Source organism: Vicia villosa, linkage group LG4 (assembly GCF_029867415.1).
Source record: "Vicia villosa cultivar HV-30 ecotype Madison, WI linkage group LG4, Vvil1.0, whole genome shotgun sequence".
In the NCBI taxonomy this organism is placed as follows: domain Eukaryota; kingdom Viridiplantae; phylum Streptophyta; class Magnoliopsida; order Fabales; family Fabaceae; genus Vicia; species Vicia villosa.
Window position 1 is genome coordinate 58,932,224 of NC_081183.1, and position 21,296 is coordinate 58,953,519.

At 35.8% G+C, this 21,296-nt stretch overlaps 1 protein-coding gene across 1 annotated transcript; it reads right to left on the minus strand.

Moving 5' to 3' along the window:
• Positions 1-16,883: 16,883 nt before the first annotated feature.
• Positions 16,884-19,273, minus strand: LOC131599188 (glucan endo-1,3-beta-glucosidase 8-like). Its single transcript, XM_058871639.1, has 2 exons — positions 18,887-19,273; positions 16,884-18,230 (listed from the first exon to the last, which is right to left on the minus strand). Exons 1-2 carry the CDS (start codon positions 19,237-19,239, stop codon positions 17,126-17,128), a joined length of 1,458 nt encoding a protein of 485 aa, XP_058727622.1. The 5' UTR covers positions 19,240-19,273; the 3' UTR covers positions 16,884-17,125.
• Positions 19,274-21,296: the final 2,023 nt, after the last annotated feature.

Sequence of the window (21,296 nt, forward strand, 5' to 3'; positions counted from 1 at the left end):
GTCTCGGCAGAAAGGGATTTTCACAAAAAGCTTCCCATACAGGTACTGTCTCTTCCATACGCGTGTGACTTCCCTTCATACGCGTATCATACGCGTTCCAACAGAAGGCTGGTATTCTGACGGGACGGGTTTGTTAGACGCTGGCCTAAGGATCTAGAGGGGGGGTGAATAGATCTTTCACAGTTTTGCGGAATTAATTGAACTTTAAGCGGAAGTGATTCTGAATCGACTCGCGTCTATTCCGAACCACTATTGAAACGATTGTATATGTGTTAAAACCACTAAACAGCTTGAGATGAACGATAAGAGAATACTCTATAGAATCAATATGTCGCTCTATTGAAAATCAATTAACTTCTTATATGATGAACGATGTTTGCAATGCAGTAATAGTGAAAGAAACAAATATACAAATACTTGGTGATAATGATCAAATTGATGGTGATTCAATATGTGATGGATTGTGATGTTTATATAAGTTCTTAATTCACAATCTTAACACTCGAATCGTTGATCAATTTGCTATTATAACCAATTATGAACAAAATGTAAATGAAAAGGTAAAAGCGACAAGAACACGATATTTGTTTAGGCAGTTCGTCGATCGTCCTCGCTACGACTACGTCTGCCCCCAATTCCAAACTGAAATTGGGAAATCTTTCATTAATGTTGAAAGCAGTTTATACAAAGAAGATAACAAAGCGATAACGATAAACCAATTATGTCGATCCTTTGAATCTTCTTCCCCCTTAATCTTGAGCCAGATCAAGGTATTCCAAGAGCTTCACTTTGATCCCTTTCTACAGTGTCTTGAATTGCTTGAACCCTTGTTCTTCAATCTTCACACTCAGTTGGATCCTCGATGAAACCTCTTGATAAAAACCCCCAAGAAATACCTATCTTGGAGGACAAAACCCGCGGATTTTATTCACCAAAAACCCCACAAATCTTCACCCACTAGGAATCTTCAATTCCGTTCCATGGACGTTATCGAACTCGATCACTAACCCTCAACGCAAGAATGATTATGTGTAATTATGCTGGAGATGACGAAGAACGAAGATGAGAAGCCTTTGTGTATCTTTCAGTTGTTGGTGAATAATAAACATGGAATGGTATATATATGTTGCTGGTATGTTGGAGCAGAAAAAACACACAATTTGGGAAGTTTTCAGCAGATAGGTCGACCTACCTTAGTGCTTAGGTCGACCTAACAGAAGTAAAATAAGCCAGGTTGAATTTGTTGCCAGTTGGGTCGACCTGTTGGTAGGTTAGGTCGACCTAGAATCAGTTAATTCAGCTTTTTGAGGATTTCTTCAGTTTGAGTCGACCTGTGGATGTGAGTAGGTCGACCTAACAGTGAGATGTGTAAAACTCATCAGTTTAGGTCGACCTGGGAGTGTGGGTAGGTCGACCTACTTGTGGCATTTATGAATCTTTCTTGTTTTCTTTGTTTTGGGTCGACCTAGATACAGAGCAGGTCGACCTGTTTTGCTTTGAATAGCCAACCTTTGCTTTTCCTTGACTTTTTCTACTTGAGCCTTGTTGCTTGATTGCTTATGGAGTTTGCCATGGATCAAAAACTTCTTTGTGAGTGTGACCTTGTATTTACATTCTCCCCCTTTTTGATGATGGCAAACAAGCAGTGACCGTTCCGGCAAACAAGTGGTGATGGCTCCCCCATACTCTTCAGCATCTATAACTTCATACCGAGCTCCCCCGTACTCTCAGCACCTATCTCCCCCTTTGACAACATCAAAAAAATACAACGAAACAGAAGAGGAGAGTAACGAGAGAAGCATAGATAAAACGCTAGCATTCATAGTATAATAGATAAAAGGTAGATAGTTATGACATAAGAACCAAACATGTTTAGAGGTACAATGAGCAAGAGAGATATATGTATGAAGTCACTATAAGCATGTTAATTGATAGCATATTATAGCATCAATGATATTTTTGGAAGTGAACGACAATCATGTTACCGCCTTCTCAATATGTAGGTGTCACCGTTTAGTGGAAGCCTTTAGTCAATGTGGAATGATGCCTGGCTTGATAATGAGCTACCTTTACACTAAGAAAAGTATTAGCTTGAGAATAACCAATATATAGATATAAAGTAAAGGAATAACTTTAAGAGGAAACAAACGTAATTAGCCCAAATTAGAGATATCGAGTATCCCTAATTCCCTACGAATGTTGAAGTATTGCTCCGTTGCTAGAGGTTTGGTGAAGATGTCAGCTAGTTGCTTCTTGCTTTCTACATGTTCAAATATAACGTCTCCTTTCTCTACATGATCTCTTAGAAAGTGATGTCGTATTTCAATATGATTGGTTCGTGAGTGTAAGACAGGATTTTTACTCAAGTTTATGGCACTTGTGTTGTCGCACATGATAGGTATACGATCAAGCTTAATACCAAAGTCAAGAAGTTGTTGCTTGAGCCACAATATCTGCGCACAGCAGCTCCCGGCAGCTACATATTCTGCCTCAGCAGTAGATAATGCTACCGATACTTGTTTCTTGCTATGCCAACTTATCAATGAATTTGAGAATAGATGACATGTTCCACTGGTGCTTTTTCTATCGGATTTGCAGCCAGCAAAATCTGAGTCGGAGAATCCTACCAAGTAGCACTCATTTCCCTTTGGATACCATAGGCCATATGTAGTAGTTCCACGTAAATATCGCAGAATTCTTTTGACCGCTTTTAAGTGAGATTCTTTTGGACAAGATTGATATCTTGCACACATACACACACTAAACATAATGTCTGGTCTTGAGGCAGTAAGATACAATAGTGAACCTATCATACCGCGGTACAATTTCACATCAACCTCTTTACCTTTCTCATCTTTGTCTAGGTTAGTATTTGTTGCCATAGGTGTGTCAATCTCCTTCGCTTCACTCATTCCAAATCTTTTGAGCAGCTCTGTACAGTATTTAGTTTGACTTACAAACGTTCCATGACTGAGTTGCTTGATTTGTAGGCCAAGGAAGAAATTTAGCTCACCCATGAGACTCATCTCAAATTCACTCTGCATAAGCTTAGAAAATTCTTTGACAAGTTTTGCATTAGTAGATCCAAATATAATATCATCTACATAAACTTGGACTAAGAGAACATCTTTATCTTTTCTTTTAATTAAGAGAGTAGTGTCAACTTTACCCCTAGAGTACCCTTGACTAAGAAGAAATTTGCTCAAACGTTCGTACCAAGCCCGAGGGGCTTGTTTAAGACCATATAGAGCACGTTTCAGCTTATAAACATGAGTTGGATACATGTAATTTTCAAAGCCGGGTGGCTGAGCAACATAGACTTCTTCATTTATATAGCCATTTAGGAAGGCACTTTTAACATCCATTTGGAATAGTTTGAAGTCTTTAGAACACGCATAGGCAAGTAAGAGGCGAATAGCTTCGAGACGTGCTACAGGAGCGTATGTCTCTTCATAATCAATACCTTCCTCTTGATTGTAACCTTGGGCAACTAATCTAGCTTTGTTTCTAGTAATAACGTCGTTTTCATCAAGTTTGTTACGAAAAACCCATCTAGTGCCTATTACTTGATGATCTCCCGGATGAGGGACTAAGTCCCAAACATCATTCCGTTTAAATTGGTTTAATTCTTCTTGCATGGCCATTAGCCAATGCTCATCAAGTAATGCGTCCTTAGCGTTTTTCGGCTCAACTTGTGAAACAAATGAAAAATGATGACAGAAGTTACTTATCTTTGAGCGTGTTGTAACGCCCTTTGAGATGTCTCCTATTATGTTGTCAATTGGATGGTCTTTCACATTTGTCCAGGCCTTAGGAAGTTCTTCATTGTTTGAGATGCTTTCCTTTTCACTTTCAATATGAGACTCATCTTTCTCTTTCTCAGCATCTTTCTTTACAAAATTTTCATTCTCGTCTTCCTTATCTCGGACAATGTCTTCAGTGGATGGACCTGCACCATTAAACGAAAGACCCTTCTCGACATTTTTTGTATAAGATTCATCAAAAGACACGTGTACTGACTCTTCTACTATAAGTAACCTTTTATTATATACCCGATATGCTTTGCTAGATTGCGAGTAACCAAGGAAGATGCCCTCATCAGCTTTAGCATATAGATGTTGTTTACTTTTAAGCCTTTAAACATAATATCTCTTTTCTTAGTATGTTCTATTGTGCAGTCAGAATTTGTAAACATTACTTTAAAATCTTTGTCGCACAATTGACTTATACTTAAAAGATTATGCTTAAGGCCTTCAACTAGTAGTACATCAGTTATAGTTGTGGTAGAGGGGTTACCTACACTTCCTTTACCAAGTATGGCTCCCCGATTGTTATCTCCATAGGTGACATACCCCTTTTTCTTTGCGTGAAACTCAACGAAAAGAGATATGTCTCCCGTCATGTGTCTTGAACATCTGCTATCAAGGAACCACAACCTTTCGGCAATGTCAAGACACTTTTCCTGCAAAATTAATTTAGAGAGGAAGGTCCCCAATTTTCGTTGGGTCCTTGGTAGTGAGTACATAATTTGTTGCATTTTGGCAACCATTGGAACACTCCTTTAGGAACTAGAACCTTCCTAAAATTGCATTTTTCAATGGTATGACCCTTTTTGCAACAATAATGACAGGTAATATGATGAGAATATGCTGTTTTGCTAGTTGATACTTTTGGTACAAAAGTGTATTTACTATATAAAGGAGTATACGATCTTTTGAACTTATTTGGATCAACCGCAAAAGTCACTTTTGGTTGTAGAGCCTTGTCTAATTTGGTTTTTAGATCTCTTACTTCTTTTTGCCAAATATGACATGTCTCACAACCAAACCATGATGTAGGCTCTATCTCAACTTTATCCTTTTGAATATCTAGCATAGATTGTTTTAAAGCTTCCATATCCTTTTCGGTTTTCTCAATTTTTGATTCAAGATATGAAAAGATTTTCTTATTTGAGGCCAAAAGTTTGAAAGCTTCAATTGCATCTTTATGTAATTCTTCAAAAGCAAGTTTTAGTTGAGAATGAGATACCTTATCTACGAGTTCAGGTTTAAGATGACTTACAACTTTCTTTTTCTTGTGTTGATGAGCCATAAGGCATAAGTTTGCTGATTCTTCTTCATCGCTTGATGAGCTTTCACTAGATGAATCACTTTCCCATGCTATGTAGGCTCTTTTAGATTTGTTGTGACCTTTGCTTTGGTTCTTCTCTTTTTCCTTCTTAAGGTATGGACAATCTGGTTTGTAGTGACCGACTTTCCCACAATTAAAGCAAGGGCCTTTGATTTTTCCACTGTTGTTGTCATCTTATTTGAACTTGTTTGAGTGCTTTTTATAGTTGATCAAGCCTTTGTCAGAATGCTTTGCTCCATTTTTCTTTAGATATTTGTTGTATCTTCGCACAAACAGTCCCATTTCCTCATCATCGGAGTCTTCGTCATTACTTGTATCACTATTCTCTAGCTCTTGTCTTGAGGTCTTGGAGCTTGAAGCCTTTAGAGCTATTGACTTTCTCTCTACCTCTTTCTCCATGTTCTTCTCTTTCTTTGCCCTTTTCTCATGCATGTCAAGGCATTTAAGGTGTTGTTCATGTTCCTCTAGTTTGCCAAAGAGAGTAGTAATGTCTAAGGTGTTTAGATCATTTGCTTCCTTTATTGCTGTAACTTTGGGTTGCCATTCCCTGTTCAAACATCTTAAGATTTTGTTAGTAGCAACTGCATTGGAAACAGGTCTATCAAGAGAATTTAAACGATTTTTCAAGTGAACGAATCTCTTCTGCATGTTTTTCGATGGATTCACCATCTTCCATGTGGAAGAGTTCAAATTCTTGAGTTAACGTATTGATTCTAGCTAGTTTGACATCATCAGTTCCCTCGTGGGCAACTTGCAATGTGTCCCACATAGCTTTAGCGGATCTACAATGGGAAACGCGATAGTATTCATTAACTCCTATAGCTGAGATTAGAATGTTTCTCGCTTTCCAATCGTATCCATATCTCTTTTCATCTTCAGCATCCCAAGTATTTTCTGGTTTTGGAACAACTGCACCAGCTGCATTTGTCATGGTGATCTGAAAGGGACCATTGACAATAGCTGTCCAGATGTTCCTATCAATTGCATTGATGTGGACACACATACAATCCTTCCAATAGCCATAGTTTTCACCGTTGAAAACTGGAGCTCTATTGTGAGCCCCTTTAGGTCCGGAAGCCATCTTTCCAATAAGTGTTTCACGTAGCACGGAATAAACCGGAGCTCTTGATGCCACTTGTTAGACGTTGGCCTAAGGATCTAGAGGGGGGTGAATAGATCTTTCACAGTTTTACGGAATTAATTGAACTTTAAGCGGAAGTGATTCTGAATCGACTCGCGTCTATTCTGAACCACTATTGAAACGATTGTATATGTGTTAAAACCACTAAACAGCTTGAGATGAACAATAAGAGAATACTCTATAGAATCAATACGTCGCTCTATTGAAAATCAATTAACTTCTTATATGATGAACGATGTTTGCAATGCAGTAATAGTGAAAGAAACAAATATACAAACACTTGGTGATAATGATCAAATTGATGGTGATTCAATATGTGATGGATTGTGATGTTTATATAAGTTCTTAATTCACAATCTTAACACTCGAATCGTTGATCAATTTGCTATTATAACCAATTATGAACAGAATGTAAATGAAAAGGTAAAAGCGACAAGAACACGATATTTGTTTAGGCAGTTCGTCGATCGTCCTCGCTATGACTACGTCTGCCCCCAATTCTAAACTGAAATTGGGAAATCTTTCATTAATGTTGAAAGCAGTTTATACAAAGAAGATAACAAAGCGATAACGATAAACCAATTATGTCGATCCTTTGAATCTTCTTCCCCCTTAATCTTGAGCCAGATCAAGGTATTCCAAGAGCTTCACTTTGATCCCTTTCTGCAGTGTCTTGAATTGCTTGAACCCTTGTTCTTCAATATTCACACTCAGTTGGATCCTCGATGAAACCTCTTGATAAAAACCCCCAAGAAATACCTATCTTGGAGGACAAAACCCGCGGACTTTATTCACCAAAAACCCCACAAATCTTCACCCACTAGGAATCTTCAATTCCGTTCCATGGACGTTATCGAACTCGATCACTAACCCTCAACGCAAGAATGATTATGTGTAATTGTGTTGGAGATGACGAAGAACGAAGATGAGAAGCCTTTGTGTATCTTTCAGTTGTTGGTGTTGATGAATAATAAACATGGAATGGTATATATATGTTGCTGGTATGTTGGAGCAGAGAAAACACACAATTTGGGAAGTTTTCAGCAGATAGGTCGACCTACCTTAGTGCTTAGGTCGACCTAACAGAAGTAAAATAAGCCCGGTTGAATTTGTTGCCAGTTGGGTCGACCTGTTGGTAGGTTAGGTCGACCTAGAATCAGTTAATTCAGCTTTTTGAGGATTTCTTCAGTTTGAGTCGACCTGGGAGTGTGGGTAGGTCGACCTACTTGTGGCTTTTATGAATCTTTCTTGTTTTCTTTGTTTTGGGTCGACCTAGATACAGAGCAGGTTGACTTGTTTTGCTTTGAATAGCCAACCTTTGCTTTTCCTTGACTTTTTCTACTTGAGCCTTGTTGCTTGATTGCTTATGGAGTTTGCCATGGATCAAAAACTTCTTTGTGAGTGTGACCTTGTATTTACAGGGTTGCGTATCATACGCGTACGGCCCTTGGGAATGTCCCTCATACGCGTATGGCCTAGCCCCATACGCGTATCATACGCAAATGGCCAGTTTTCCCAAAAACCTGCAATTCGTATCAATTTGTTTTTCTACTCGTTTTCACCACTAACAGCCTGCGATTTTAAGTCTAAAACATCATCTTTTCATACATTAACATATGACATTCATCCAATTTTATCAATCTATTATCATATGTCAGTTTTACACATTAAAGCCTAACTTTCTATCCAATTTTTGGAAAACCATAACTCAAATTCAGCTTTCATGGAGGAACACAACAACACAACAACTGACATATGATCAAATTGACCCAAACAATATCCCTAATCATGCCCTATCATTCATAACACGATAAGAGATGATAATTGGAATAGTCTCCCCTTACCTTAGTGTTTACGGTGATTTCCTCCTATTTCCTTGTTTTATGAAAATATAACATAATTTAGTAATGGGCTCCTTCACATTAACACCCCCACATTACTAACTCCACCAATGGCCCAACACTATATTTTATTATTTCTTCTCACATAATTCCACTAAAATGCTAATTCAAATTAATTAATTTAAATTTAATTAAATTAATTAAATAAGAAATTTTGGGATGTTATAACGTTAACTTATTCGCCAGGGTCCCCTATGACATTCCAGGGATAAACGCTAGAGTGGTGTGCCATCACCTCGCCGCCAACCTTTCTGCCAAGCCAATGGCACAAAGGAAGCAAAAAGTTGGCGAGAAGAAGAGATCCACCATTGACGAGAAAATGGTCAAGTTATCTAGTGCCAGGAAAGAAGACATCGTGTTGGTGAGGAAAACAGTGAACAAATGCGCATGTGTGTGGACTTTATCGAACTTAATACTGCCTGTCCTAAGGAGCCATATTCCATACCAAATATTGACTGTCTGGTTGATGGGTCCTCAGGCTACCACATGCCATGTTTCATGGATGCCTACTCTGGGTACAACCAACTTCAAATGGATCCCCTAGACGCTTCCAAGATGACCTTCATTTTGGATCACGATAACTACTACCACAATGTCACGCCATTCGGTCTCAAGAACTCTAATACCACCTACCAATGACTCATGGAAGATGTATCCTCCCACCAGATAGGGAGGAATATGAAGGTCTATGTTGACAACATGATAGTGAAAACTATCGAAGAGCCCAACCATTTTGCGGAGTTAGAGGATGTCATACAATCATGAAGTACAACATACGCCTGAACCTTGCCACGAGCTTTCAAGGTTTAAGCTGGGAAGTTCCTTGGATTTATGCTGACATAAACAGACACTGAAGCCAATCCGAATAAATTCCAGGCTATCATTGATATGGGAAGCCCAACCAAGGTCAGTTAAGTACAACATCTTACAGGTCGCCTTGGTGCCCTTTCTTGCTTCCTTTCTTATGGGGGAGACAGGGCTTTCCTCTTCTTCGCCACCTAAAAAGAAAGTGAGGTTTGAGTGGACCAGAGAATGTGATGATGCTTTTTCTAAGGTAAAGACCTTTCTCACATCTCTACCCTTTCTCACTCGCTCGAGAGAAGGACCGCCGCTACCCATTTGTCTTTCCGTCACAAATCAGGAAATGAGCTTAGTACTCATCTGATGAGTGCTAAATTGTTGTGAATTTGAGTGTGAATAATTATGATTCATCGGCTTAATTCAATTGCTTTTCGTTAATAAACCTCAACTTTAGTGTGTATTCGGTATAGTTTACGTTATAGTGTATATATTGTGTTATCGTGTAAATATCATTGAGTTTAATTGTTTTTATTGTAGACGGTATTGACGAGTGATACATGATTATAGAGATGATTAACTTTGTTCACATGCTTATATTAAGATAATGCATATTGTTATAGGTTTTTATCGATCACGGGGTTATTTGTAGTCTCTGTCTCATTTAGTACCGAGGACATCTTTGCCTCTGTTAGATTCTAAGCGCTAGAGATAGCTTTAGGTTTGACATTCACAAGAGTATCGATTCTTAATGCTCCGTGTTGTTAAGTTGCGCGAGACATCGCCAATGAGACAATACGATTGTTATCTCAACTTTGCATTAGAGATAACCTTGGTTGTAAGCGATACGTGATGGTATTGATGAATGCTTAGGTTGCAATTAACTGATTGGTAGAATATGTGTTATATGGGAATATGAAACTCAATCGCGAAAATCTCTTTTCGCTCCTATACTTTACTTTTCCATTTTTATATTTTGTACCTTATACTTGTAAATAACTTTTGCACATTTAAGCTCATAAACATAGTGACTATTGAACGACATTCTTTCCTTCGCACTAATCCATGTGGAGACGATAATTTCCCGGATAAATATTTCCAAAACTTTTGTTGCTTGCCGCTTTACCGCTTCAACGAAATGGCGCCGTTGTCGGGGATTGGTGTTTAGATATTGAATCACATGGAGATAGTTTCTTTGTTTTTGAGTAATGCACATAATGTTCATATTGTTTATATGATGTAAAACAAACATGTTGTATTATTTTGAATTGTTGTAGTATAGGTAGTAAGGTGAAATTGACTAAACAAATTTAAATCGGACCAGCTTTGAAATTCTAAACTTTCACTTTTAAATTTGTTTATCGACTTTCACCCAGTATTTTAGTATGTTTATAATTTTTGTTTAATGTGTTTTATTTGTTGTGTTTATCCAAGAGCTTGTTTTGAGTAGCTTGAGGAAATTTGAGGTGATTTTCCAAGTTTGATCGTTTTAACTTGCGAGTGTATGGTAATGATTTTGTTAAAGTTTTGTACACATTCAAGGTATGTGTTTATCCCTTTCTAGACCTTTGAATATTCATGATACTTAGGCTTTTTACAACTTCTAGGCCATTCATTCTTTCGTATACTTGTTCGTTTGTGAATCACTTTAGTTCCCACCTTTATTGTGAGGAAGCTTTCCATTGTTTACATATGCTGGAGACCACAATTCTTGTTCTAACTAAATTTTATTATGCTTAATATTTTGTTTGTGTTGATTATATAAAAGCATGAAAAGGATCAAGGCATTTTTGTTCATTTTGAGCACAACTACCTAGCCAAATAGTCAATTTCACCTTGTGAGTGTGTGATCATTTGTAACCCCTTTGAGCCTTTTGTCATGTTGTTTGAATTTGATGTGTTGTCTATGAGTATTGATTTCACTTTTTGTATGGATTTTGATTGTTGTTTTTTTCTTTGAACCCACAACTTTGTGTTGGTGTATGAATTTTTGTCTTGCCTTAGGATGTAGGGAGTATTTACATAATGATACAGTTGAACTCAAGTTGGGGAGAAAAATGATTGTGTACTTATGGGTTGATTTCTATGAGGTTGAAAAAGAAAAGAAAAAAAAGAGAAAGCGAAAGAAAAGAAAAAGAAATTAAAAAAATGAAAAATCTTTGGAAAAGAAAAACAAAAAGTTCGAATAATTATGCAAATAAGTATTGTGTTTTGGTTTGACATTTTGGGAATGTGGAAGAAGTGTGATTGAAATTTTGATGCTTGAGCCTTTGTGAATTGATCACTCCCTTAGGTTTAGGCAAGTTTTTGTTCCAATTAACTTTAGAAATTACCCCTTGTTTGTTCACCCGACCACACTACAACCTTGAAAAGCCCTTGTGATTCTTGACTTTGTGTTTTCAACATGATTTTTGGATGGTTCCATAATTTAATCTATTGTTTACAAGATTGTTGGATGAGCGAAAATACTCCACTTTTGTGTGTTTTTTCATCTATAGATGATTGTGTGCTGGGTGCGATTCATTTGCGAACTAGTGTTGTTTTAGAATGTTTGACATATTCTTTGTATTTAGAATTTGTTTCGTGATAATGTTGTTGTTGTAGTATAGTGGTAAATATTTACTTTGTGTGTACCTTTTTTCATCCAAGAAATAGATAATGCAGAAAGGCCAGTGTCGTAATCAAAGGCGCCAAAACACGTTATCAAAAGATCGAGAAGCTAGTGCTAGTTGTCGTTGTCGTAATGAGAAAACCTCAACCTTATTTTTAGGGTCATAGAATCCTCATAAAACTAAGTATCTTGTTCGACAAGTCCTTAAAAAACCAGATCTGGAAGAAATAATGGTATCCTGGGAGGTGGAACTTTCAGAATACCATATCCAATACATCTTAAGAGGAAGCATTAAATGTCAGGCTCTGGTAGTTTTTTTGCAGAATTTAGCTCGCCCGCAAATGAGGAAATTCCCCTAGAATGGATAATATTGTTGCACCCCAAAATTTGCCCTCCTGATTTTACTTCTAACTAGTTTATGCTTCCCAATTCATTTGCATCTTTCCATTAGGTCATCTAACACATCATGCATCATTAATCAATAATCTGGCATGGGATCAAGGATGTTGAAGAGTTAGGGTTTCATTATTGCTTTGAGGCTCTAATCTTCATTCAAGCTGTAAGGGCTATTCCTCATCCAAGTTCATCAAGGACCATGATTATGGTTTTCACCTCATAATCAATGTTCCCCATCAACATCATGCAAAGTTGTTTTGCTCCAAGAAGCATGAATTATGGTTTCTAGTTGTATGCTTAAGGCTACTTCAACTGAGGTTGACTTAAATTAGAGTTTCGCCCTACAACTATCATGGGTCTCTTTTCCTCAACATTTGGGTTTCAGTCTCATATGAAATGTGTGTTACTTGTCATACAAGTTGTTCCAATGGAGCTCATTCATAGGTTATGCATTATACATGGAGTTTCCATAATGAGTCATGAAGTGAACACTATCATCTTTGTACTAGAAACTAGGGTTTGTTTCCCTAATTCTTGTGATGATCTAAAGGGTCTCTTGATGAATCAGTTCCATTTGAGTTTCATTGTAGACACATATCACCATCTAGCATCATCTATCAAGAGGGCTTATTTGGTTACTTAGACCTCAAGGCATTGGCCATGGTTTCTTATACAAGAATTTTTTTTTGAATGTACTTGGTTCCATCCTACAAATTAGGGTTGGGCATTATGAAATCAGGATTATGGACAGTTGATTAGGCACAAACGACACAAGCTTTTACTTTATTCAAGACCTATGGATTCAAGTTCCATTAGGGTTTCATTGGGATCATTCATCAATAAATATCTAGTTCACTTTCATTACTAATGGTGCAAGTCATTTTTATTGGGCTCCATTCAAGGATTGGATTTGAAAGTGGTGTGTATCTAATCACCATGGAATCTAAGGTGCATTGATAAGAACTTTGAATTTGGTCAAAGTCAACCTTGGGAAGTTGAATTTTTGACCAAAGTCATCTTTGAGCCCTTTACATTTTATTCTATGATTCATTTCATTCCCATAGAAAGTAAGCATTAGATATACATATCCTTTGATAAGAGTGGATCTCGTAGAGTACTACAGACGTGAGGGGTGCCAATACCTTCTCCTTGCGTAACTGATTTTCGTACCCTTCTCCTGGTTGCAAGACCATCTCCTTTCCCTATTTAAGGTTTACTGGATATTTCCTTTCCCTATTGGGACAAATAAAGTTCAGTGGCGACTTTATGTTTTTTCGTGGTAGCGACAACTATCAGCTGATGGTGCTTGGAACATGTAGGGAAGCGACACGAGAAAAATATTAGAAGGACTTGGTGACATGCTAATCGAGCATGCAGTGAAATTTAAATTCAAGGTAAACAATATTAAGGCGGATTATGAAGCTCTCATTTCCGTCATGGTTCTCTCTATAGAAATGGGAGTCTCGAAATTGAAATCGAAGAGCGACTCCCAATTAGTCGCCAACTAGGTTGCCAGGAAGTATAAGGCCAAAGAACCTCAACTGATAAAATATCTACATAAGGTACAAAGTCTATTGACAAGCTTTACATATTTTGAAGTAGAACATATTCCTCGAGAGCAGAACTTTAGAGGAGACCTAATGTCCAAGCTCACTAGTCCAAAAATGCGGAGTTTAACAAAATAATGATCTAGAAGATTCTCGCTGCCACCAACATTGAGGCGGGTTAAGTTTTCTCCCGAGAAGTCACCCTTGAGTCGAGTTGGATGTTGCCCATAGTGCGATACTTGCAGGAGGTTGAACTCCCACAAGGTGAAAGGGAAGAAAGGAAGGTCAGAAAGCAGGCTGTGAATTACACCCTACTCATTGGAAAAATTTATAAGATGGCAAGAGCCTCCCCTATGCTGCAATATTTGGGGGAGCCTGAAACCACCCCTGTCCTCTCCGAAGTCCATAAAGGGGCATGCGGTAGTCACATTTGCGGTATGGCTCTCTCCCACAAGTTGCTTAGGGTGGGATATTTTTGGCCCACCTTGTTGAAGGATAAGGTTGCCTTTATCAATAGGTGATACCAGTGTTAGGGTGGGATATTTCAGTTGTTGTTTTAATAGATGTTACTGGGTTGTAATAGTTAGGTATCACTAGGGAGTGAGCAGTGGTCCTCTTATCTTAGATGGGGTTCTAAGATTAAGGTTACATTGGGTAGTGACTAGGAAAACCGGAGATTGTTTATCTGTAAACCAGAGGTTGTTTACATGAAATAGTACTTCTGATAGTGGAATCTTCTTCCTAGCTTGGTAGCCCTCAGAGTAGGTGTGTTTGTCACCAGACTGGGTCAACAATTGATTGTGTTATTTATTTTTTAGTATCACGCGAAACTGCTTATATCTTGCCTATGTATTTCATGACAGACCTGATGTCTCGATATCTCTTAAGACATCTAGGCCTGCTGCACCAGAATTTTAGGATGGTCGACTTATGTGGATATGTTGCATGAACCAATTTATCCCATTTTGATAAAAGATTTTTAGAAGTATTCTACTGTTAACACAAAAGGTGCTTCCATCTCCTCAACTATTTTTTGAATTCCATTCATCATCAATCTCTCAAGTATTTCGGCAGCCACTTGATATAGCCCAACTGATGCTATTGTCAAAGACTTTCGTGTCAAATACTCTCGAGATGGAAATCTCAGTTCCATCCATGACACTTCTAGTAGTTAATTACCAACCAATCTTAAAACACTTCTTCCCACTGCTGCTATCTGATTTCAGTTTCTGCAAAATAACGTCAGACCTAGAAGAGTCAACATGAGCACTTTAGAACTTGACGACAGAGTCCTCATTAACTATCTTATGCATCATGTCAGAATTATTCTACCTTAGACCATTTCCAACTACCTAAAGGAGTTGATTGTTATCTCCAAAAACCATCAACAATCCTTTATACCTTTTGGGAAAGTTATTTCGACGCTCTTAGTCGAAGCTGGGATTGTTGAAGCAGTTTGCTTCTATGGATCCAAAAACACCTTTAAAGAAGACCATTGCTTACATTCTAGCATACTTGAAAACCATTGCTTACATTCTAGCATACTTGAAAACCATTGCTAATAATGATTTTGATATATAATAGATATGTTATTTTCAAATTTACATTGTTAACTATTAAATTCTCTTGACTCTTGCAAAAAAAAAAAATTAAAAATAATAACATAAATTTATACAAACATCTCTCTCATAATTTACTCTACATTCTCACTTGTTATTTGTTTGAAAAGCAGACACAAGGTTAAGAAAAGCAATCACTCTCTTATTCACTCTTCTAAATCTTTATGTTTTACATAAACTGTGAAGTGAGAATTAATCATTCAGGAATGCTACCTTGACACTAAAATATGACACTAAATACTACATTGTATACACTGTTCATTATATTTATAATGTGAACATTGTTTTTTCATTAAAAAAATGTTATTTTTAAATTTTTTTAAAATATTTTTATTTTAAATTTATTTTATAACATAAGGATGTGTCATTAACCAGCTTCACAATTATATTAACGACAAAAATGTACATCATTAACCACTTATTTTACTTATAATTCATTAACCACTTTCACTACTTAATTAACCAATTAAATACATACTATTAATCATGTTCTGACACTAAATTATAAATGCTTTATCCAACTTTTACACTTCATTAACCAATTTCATTTTACTATTTAATATATATATATTTTATTTTTGAGAACTCATTAACCAATTTATGAATTGTATTAATCAGCTTTATAAATAATATTAACCAAAATTAATTTATTATATAAGATTTAATAATTGATGTCAGAATACTCGATAACCAAAACCTAAAGTGTATTAACCAAATTTTCATATACTATTAACCACAGTTGCTTTAGTGTAAAAATTATAAAAAAAATCAAAATAAAAAAGTTACTGATTACTGTATTTATGAACAATAACTATGGTGTAGGTGTAACATTTGATCGCAAAATAACATTTCTCTTAATCATTTTGTTGTAAAATCTTTTAAATATGTCAACAATATAGATGAACTAAGCATAGGTTTTTGAGTAAAGTTTACAGATAACTTTTAGTTATTTTCTAAGTTGAAAAAATTAATTACATACACCTTCCGTCTCATAATAAGTGTCTTATTTGAGCTGTGCATGGTTCTTAAAAAAAATGATTAGATTTAATGATAAAATTAGTATCATTTACTAAAACATCCTTATTTATTATAGGTAGTGGAGTAATTGAAAAACATGAATGTTAATAAATAGGGATATAGTAGTGAAAAAAAATAATAAATATTGTATTGATATTCTAAAGGGATATTTATTTTGAGACATAAAAAAAGTGCAAATGAGACACTTAATATGAGACGGAGAGGATATTTGTTAATTGAAGAAATAATACTCGTCATATTTTCTTATTCAATACTCATAATATCAATTGTTTTTTTTAGACTTGAATTGTTTTTCTATTCATCATTTGTTTTTTACTATTATATTTATTATAGCAATTTTATATTTAATTTAATTAAAGATTTACCATCTACCACTTACTTTTATATAGAGTTTTTACAATAATTTTATTCACAATACTTTTCAAAAGTATTTATCTTTGAGTACACATACATGCATTTTTAAACTTCAGATCTGTAAATTAAATTTTTTGTTTTTAGTTTTAGATTTGTAAATTTGTAGGTCTTGTTTGGGTTGAAAAAATCAATTGCATGCCATTTGTTTCTTAAAAAAAGGTAAAATGTTAGATTTGAATTGTTCTTTAAATTTGTAGTCCACTATGATGGAGAAACAAGTCAACTTAAAGTGCTATCCTTCACCTCTAATCGATTAGGATAACAAACAAAGACACAAAGCTAATTTTTCGATCACTACAATTGATAAGATGATGGTTATGATGAGTATAGTATATTTGATCATGGAAGCTAACTGTTACATTAAATGCAGCAGTTAGTAAACTGATGCTTCAATCCTTACCCAAATGAATTGACATATACAGAAAAATGTCCAAGACTATATAGTTATTACCACCACAGGATTCCTAACAGAAAAAGTGAACCTGTCAAAATGAACTTCTCAGTATTCTATAGCTTCCTAATTCTGTTAGCTATATGAAAATCATAGCAAAAAGACATATCTCCATTGCTCTCATCAGCATCTGGGAAAGCCCTGCACGCGAACCGCTAGCAACCATCAAAGGGAATTGGCAGCCATTTTCTGAAGGATCCTCGCGTGTAACCTTAGCCAAACCAGTGAAATCACAGTCCCAATCCATCTGATTATTAACTTGATAATACATATTGAAAGCATAAGAAGCATTCCCTTGAAGACTCAGTTCATTACAACTAGAGCCATAGCCAAGTGCAGTACAATCAGATTGGCTACAAGCATAGTCAATACTTTTAGCCAAATCATCCAAATCAGTAGCTTCTGGATCCAAAACACACCACCTCTTTTGAAGGTACTTAACACCTTCAACAGCAACAAGACCCTTGTCCTTATGTTTACCTCTTATGTCTAATTCATATTTTGGTTTTCCATCAAACTCAAAAATCCCCCAATGTCTCTCAAAGTTTCCAGGAGCAATACTTTTAGCATTCTCATCAAGGAGACTGAATAGATAAAAGTCTATCATACCTTTCCTTTTGGGTGTACCAGTTCCACTAAGAGCATGCTTAATGAAACCTTGGTTGAACCTTTTCGCATTTGTGGCATTCGCATTCTTATCACCATCCGTTGGCCACCCAACTTCACCAACTGTGACATGCAAGTCAGGGTAACCTGATTTTTCTAGAGCCCACATAAGGGTATCAAGATTTGCATCAAATACATTGTTATAAACAGCTTTGCCATCTCTAAGAGGTTTGTTTTCTCCATCAAAAAATGCAAAATCAAATGGGAAATTATCATTGCCGTAAAGGCTAAGGAAAGGGTAGATATTAACTGTGAAAGTTGAGTTATTTGCATAGAGGAATTGGATTATCTCAATTGTGATGTCTCTTATTTCAGGCCTGAAATCACCTGCTGATGGCACTGGATTTGTGTCTGGTGAATAGTAAATGTCAGCATTGAATGGAACAGTGACTTTTATCTTTGATCCCAATCCTGCATTGTTGAGTGAAGTCTGTATATTCTTGAGAGCTGGAAGAGTTTTATTCAGATATTCACCTTTGTATGCTTTGAGGAATGGCTCATTACCTACAGCAACATACCTGCAATAGTAAGCATGCAGAGTGAGGAACACTCCAGTCAAAGTTTGGCTTTAAACATTCAACAAATTAAAGCTATAAGTACACCACACTCCATATAATCAAAACCTAAACCCTAAAATCAAAGTCGAGATATCTGGGCGGCAAATCAAGTGATTAAATATACGTTTGGTTTCACCTTTGGGGCACTCAGAATTGATTCTAGATGTGTATAATTGATTTTGACATGTTTGGTTGCTATCGAGTAAAATTGATTATTTTTTCTAGAATTGATTCTCCTCGAAGTTAGGATTAACGGCTTATGAGTCTAAGTGTAGTTTGGTTTGGCTTTTTGAAGGGCCAAAAACAGTTTCAGAGATGTAGAATTGATTCTGAAGTGATTTTGAGATGTTTGATTATTCTAAAGTAGAAATGATTTTACTTGAAGTTAGAATTTATAACTTCTGAGTTTAAATGTGATTTTCATACCAAACAAAAATCAATTCGGCCAAATTCAATTCCTTCAAAATCAATTATAGTAAAATCAATTATAGAATCAATTCAGTCATAATCAATTTTCTTGGTTGCATAACCAAATATACGCTAATACATTAAATCTACCAAATCAAAACATGAAAAGAAATGAAAATAGAAAATGCAAAGTAGAAAGAGTACCGAACTTGATATTAACACCACCAGGGAACAAGTAAGTGGTAACATTTTGATAAACCCAAGCATCCGCAGCTTTAGGATTGTTGCTAATCCTATCCAACATAACATTGGGAATTGCAACCATAACCTCGATATTACTACCCATAAGAGCTATCATAATGGTATCATCAGCATCAAATAGCTTCAATTTTTTGAACCCATTCTGCATAAGCATCTTCACAACTTTGGTTGGTGGAAGCTGGTGTGTGGTCATGGTTCCCCAGTTTACACCAACCCAACCAGAGGAACTCGAGATGAGAGTGAACAAGGTAATGAGGAACGTTGCTAGGTGCTTGCAATTTGAACCGTTTTGTTGCGCCATTTTTGTGAATCAGAGTGTGTTTTTGGGTTTTGGTTGTTATGATTTGAATTTTAAGCAGATTCTAGAATGTTGAAATAACAGAATGTGACTTAACATGGAAGGTAAACAAAAAGTTTATTTATTTAAATTTTTTTCATCAGAGAAAGTTGGAGAAAAAAAAAAAAGTTCTATTTCTATTTTTTCGTGAAAAGGTTTCGAAAATGGAGGTAAGATTCTTTTCTTAATTCGGTGTATGGTGCCACGTCAGATATTGTTAAAATAGTTTGTAACTCAGAATTAGATATTCACTAATTGATAAAGAGACCTTTTGATTTTTAACTTAGTCTTGAAAAAAAATTTCTGTTGTGATCATATAAATTGAAAGAATTATGTTAAGACGAAATAGTTATTAATTAAGCAATAAATTTCAATTTATCCGAATCTAATTGCTGAAAATCATTAAGGTTAAGAATCTCAATATCATATTTTTTAGGCTTAATACATCCTTCGGTCCCTTAGTTTAATTTTAGGTTTTACTTTAGTCCCTCATCTAATAAACGTTTTTTCTAACTCCCTTAAATCAACTACCTAACTAAGATTATAATATACCTATTAACACCTTTAATTGCCCTTTTGCTTTTTAAAATTTGCACTAAAAAATATCCATTTTGGTAATTTGCTAAATCAAACTTAAGTGGACCAATCATATGTATCAATTAATCCAAGTGGCACCCCTTTCTCAATTTTGCTTTTGTTTATTTTCTAACAACAATTTATTCATTGTGTAATACTATAACTCAGTAAGCCTTTTACACAGTAGACCAATCGTTCACATTACACTATAAAAAACTCTTCTTGGTAATTGACTAAATTAAATTTTCCAAACCAATCAAAACCTTTCAATTGTCCAAGTGGCATACATAATTTTTCAAATTTGCTGGATACTTAGCAATACCCGCCGGGTAATGCTCACGCTCCCCCAACTTCCCCATTTCCTTCCAAATCTCCTTGAATCAGTACATTACCTTCTCTCTTCATCTCTATACAGAGTCCCTCTCTCTTTCCTTCCCCAACCCTAGCCGCCACAACCCCTTTCTCCACCCTTATACGACCATCACCACCTTCGGTTCATCAACGAATCGTAACATGGTTGTCGCCCTTCCGTAACCAGATTCTAAAACCCCTCCACCACCTATTCCAACCTCAAACCCTAAACCTTCATATACTGATTCTGAATCAATTCCTGAACATTTTTGCTGGTTAGTTCGTTCTGTTTAAACTCCGTTACTTTTTTGCTTAAGTTTCTGCTGAAGTTGTAGTTTACTATATGTTCTGCTTTGTTGTGATTCTGAAACAAGTTGATTAAGCAATCAATATATGTTTTTTATGGGTGTTTTATCTTTAATTTACATAATGATAACTGAATGACTACATTTTTGGAAGAACAGATACGGTGTATTAATATCTGGCTTGATAGAAAATCCCAAACAGATTTTTATGGAAGATATCAGGTCGGTGCTGGTTTATGAATTTTAGATTATTACAAAAAAAATAAATATCTACTTTGATTACTATATATGTTCTCTGTAACACCCCATATTTTCTAATTTTAATTTAATTGGAAATTAAATTATTAATTAGAATTATTTTGGTATTTGGTTGAATTATTGTAGAATTATGGATTAAGGGCCATTGGGTCGGATGGTGGGGGTGCTAAGTGAGTAAGCCCATTACTAACTATTTTATGTTTTCATAAAATAAGGGAAATAAGGAAAAAGAGTCAGAACGTGAAAAATGAGAAGTTGAAGAGAAGAGCTGAGGAACGTAAAGAGGAACCAAAGAGGAAGAGGACCAAGATGAAGAATTTGGCTAAGGTAAGGGGTGATTACTCTAATTATGTAGTATTATGATTTTGATGATGATAGGATTGAATTAAGGGATTAGAATCTCTATTTGGGATGTTAGGTTTTGTGAAATACCAACACTGACATGTATGATTTGATGAATTGACTGCAATTGATGATGTAGTATTGTTACATGGTGTTGTGGTATGTTGTTTGTGCATTAGAATCATGTAT

Excerpts from the sequence above, each read along its gene's own strand:
- LOC131599188 (XM_058871639.1), bottom strand. The coding sequence starts at position 19,239 with ATGGCGCAACAAAACGGTTCAAATTGCAAGCACCTAGCAACGTTCCTC. Across the intron at positions 18,231-18,886 it reads CCTGGTGGTGTTAATATCAA|GTATGTTGCTGTAGGTAATG; the intron begins GTTCGGTACTCT and ends TTACTATTGCAG.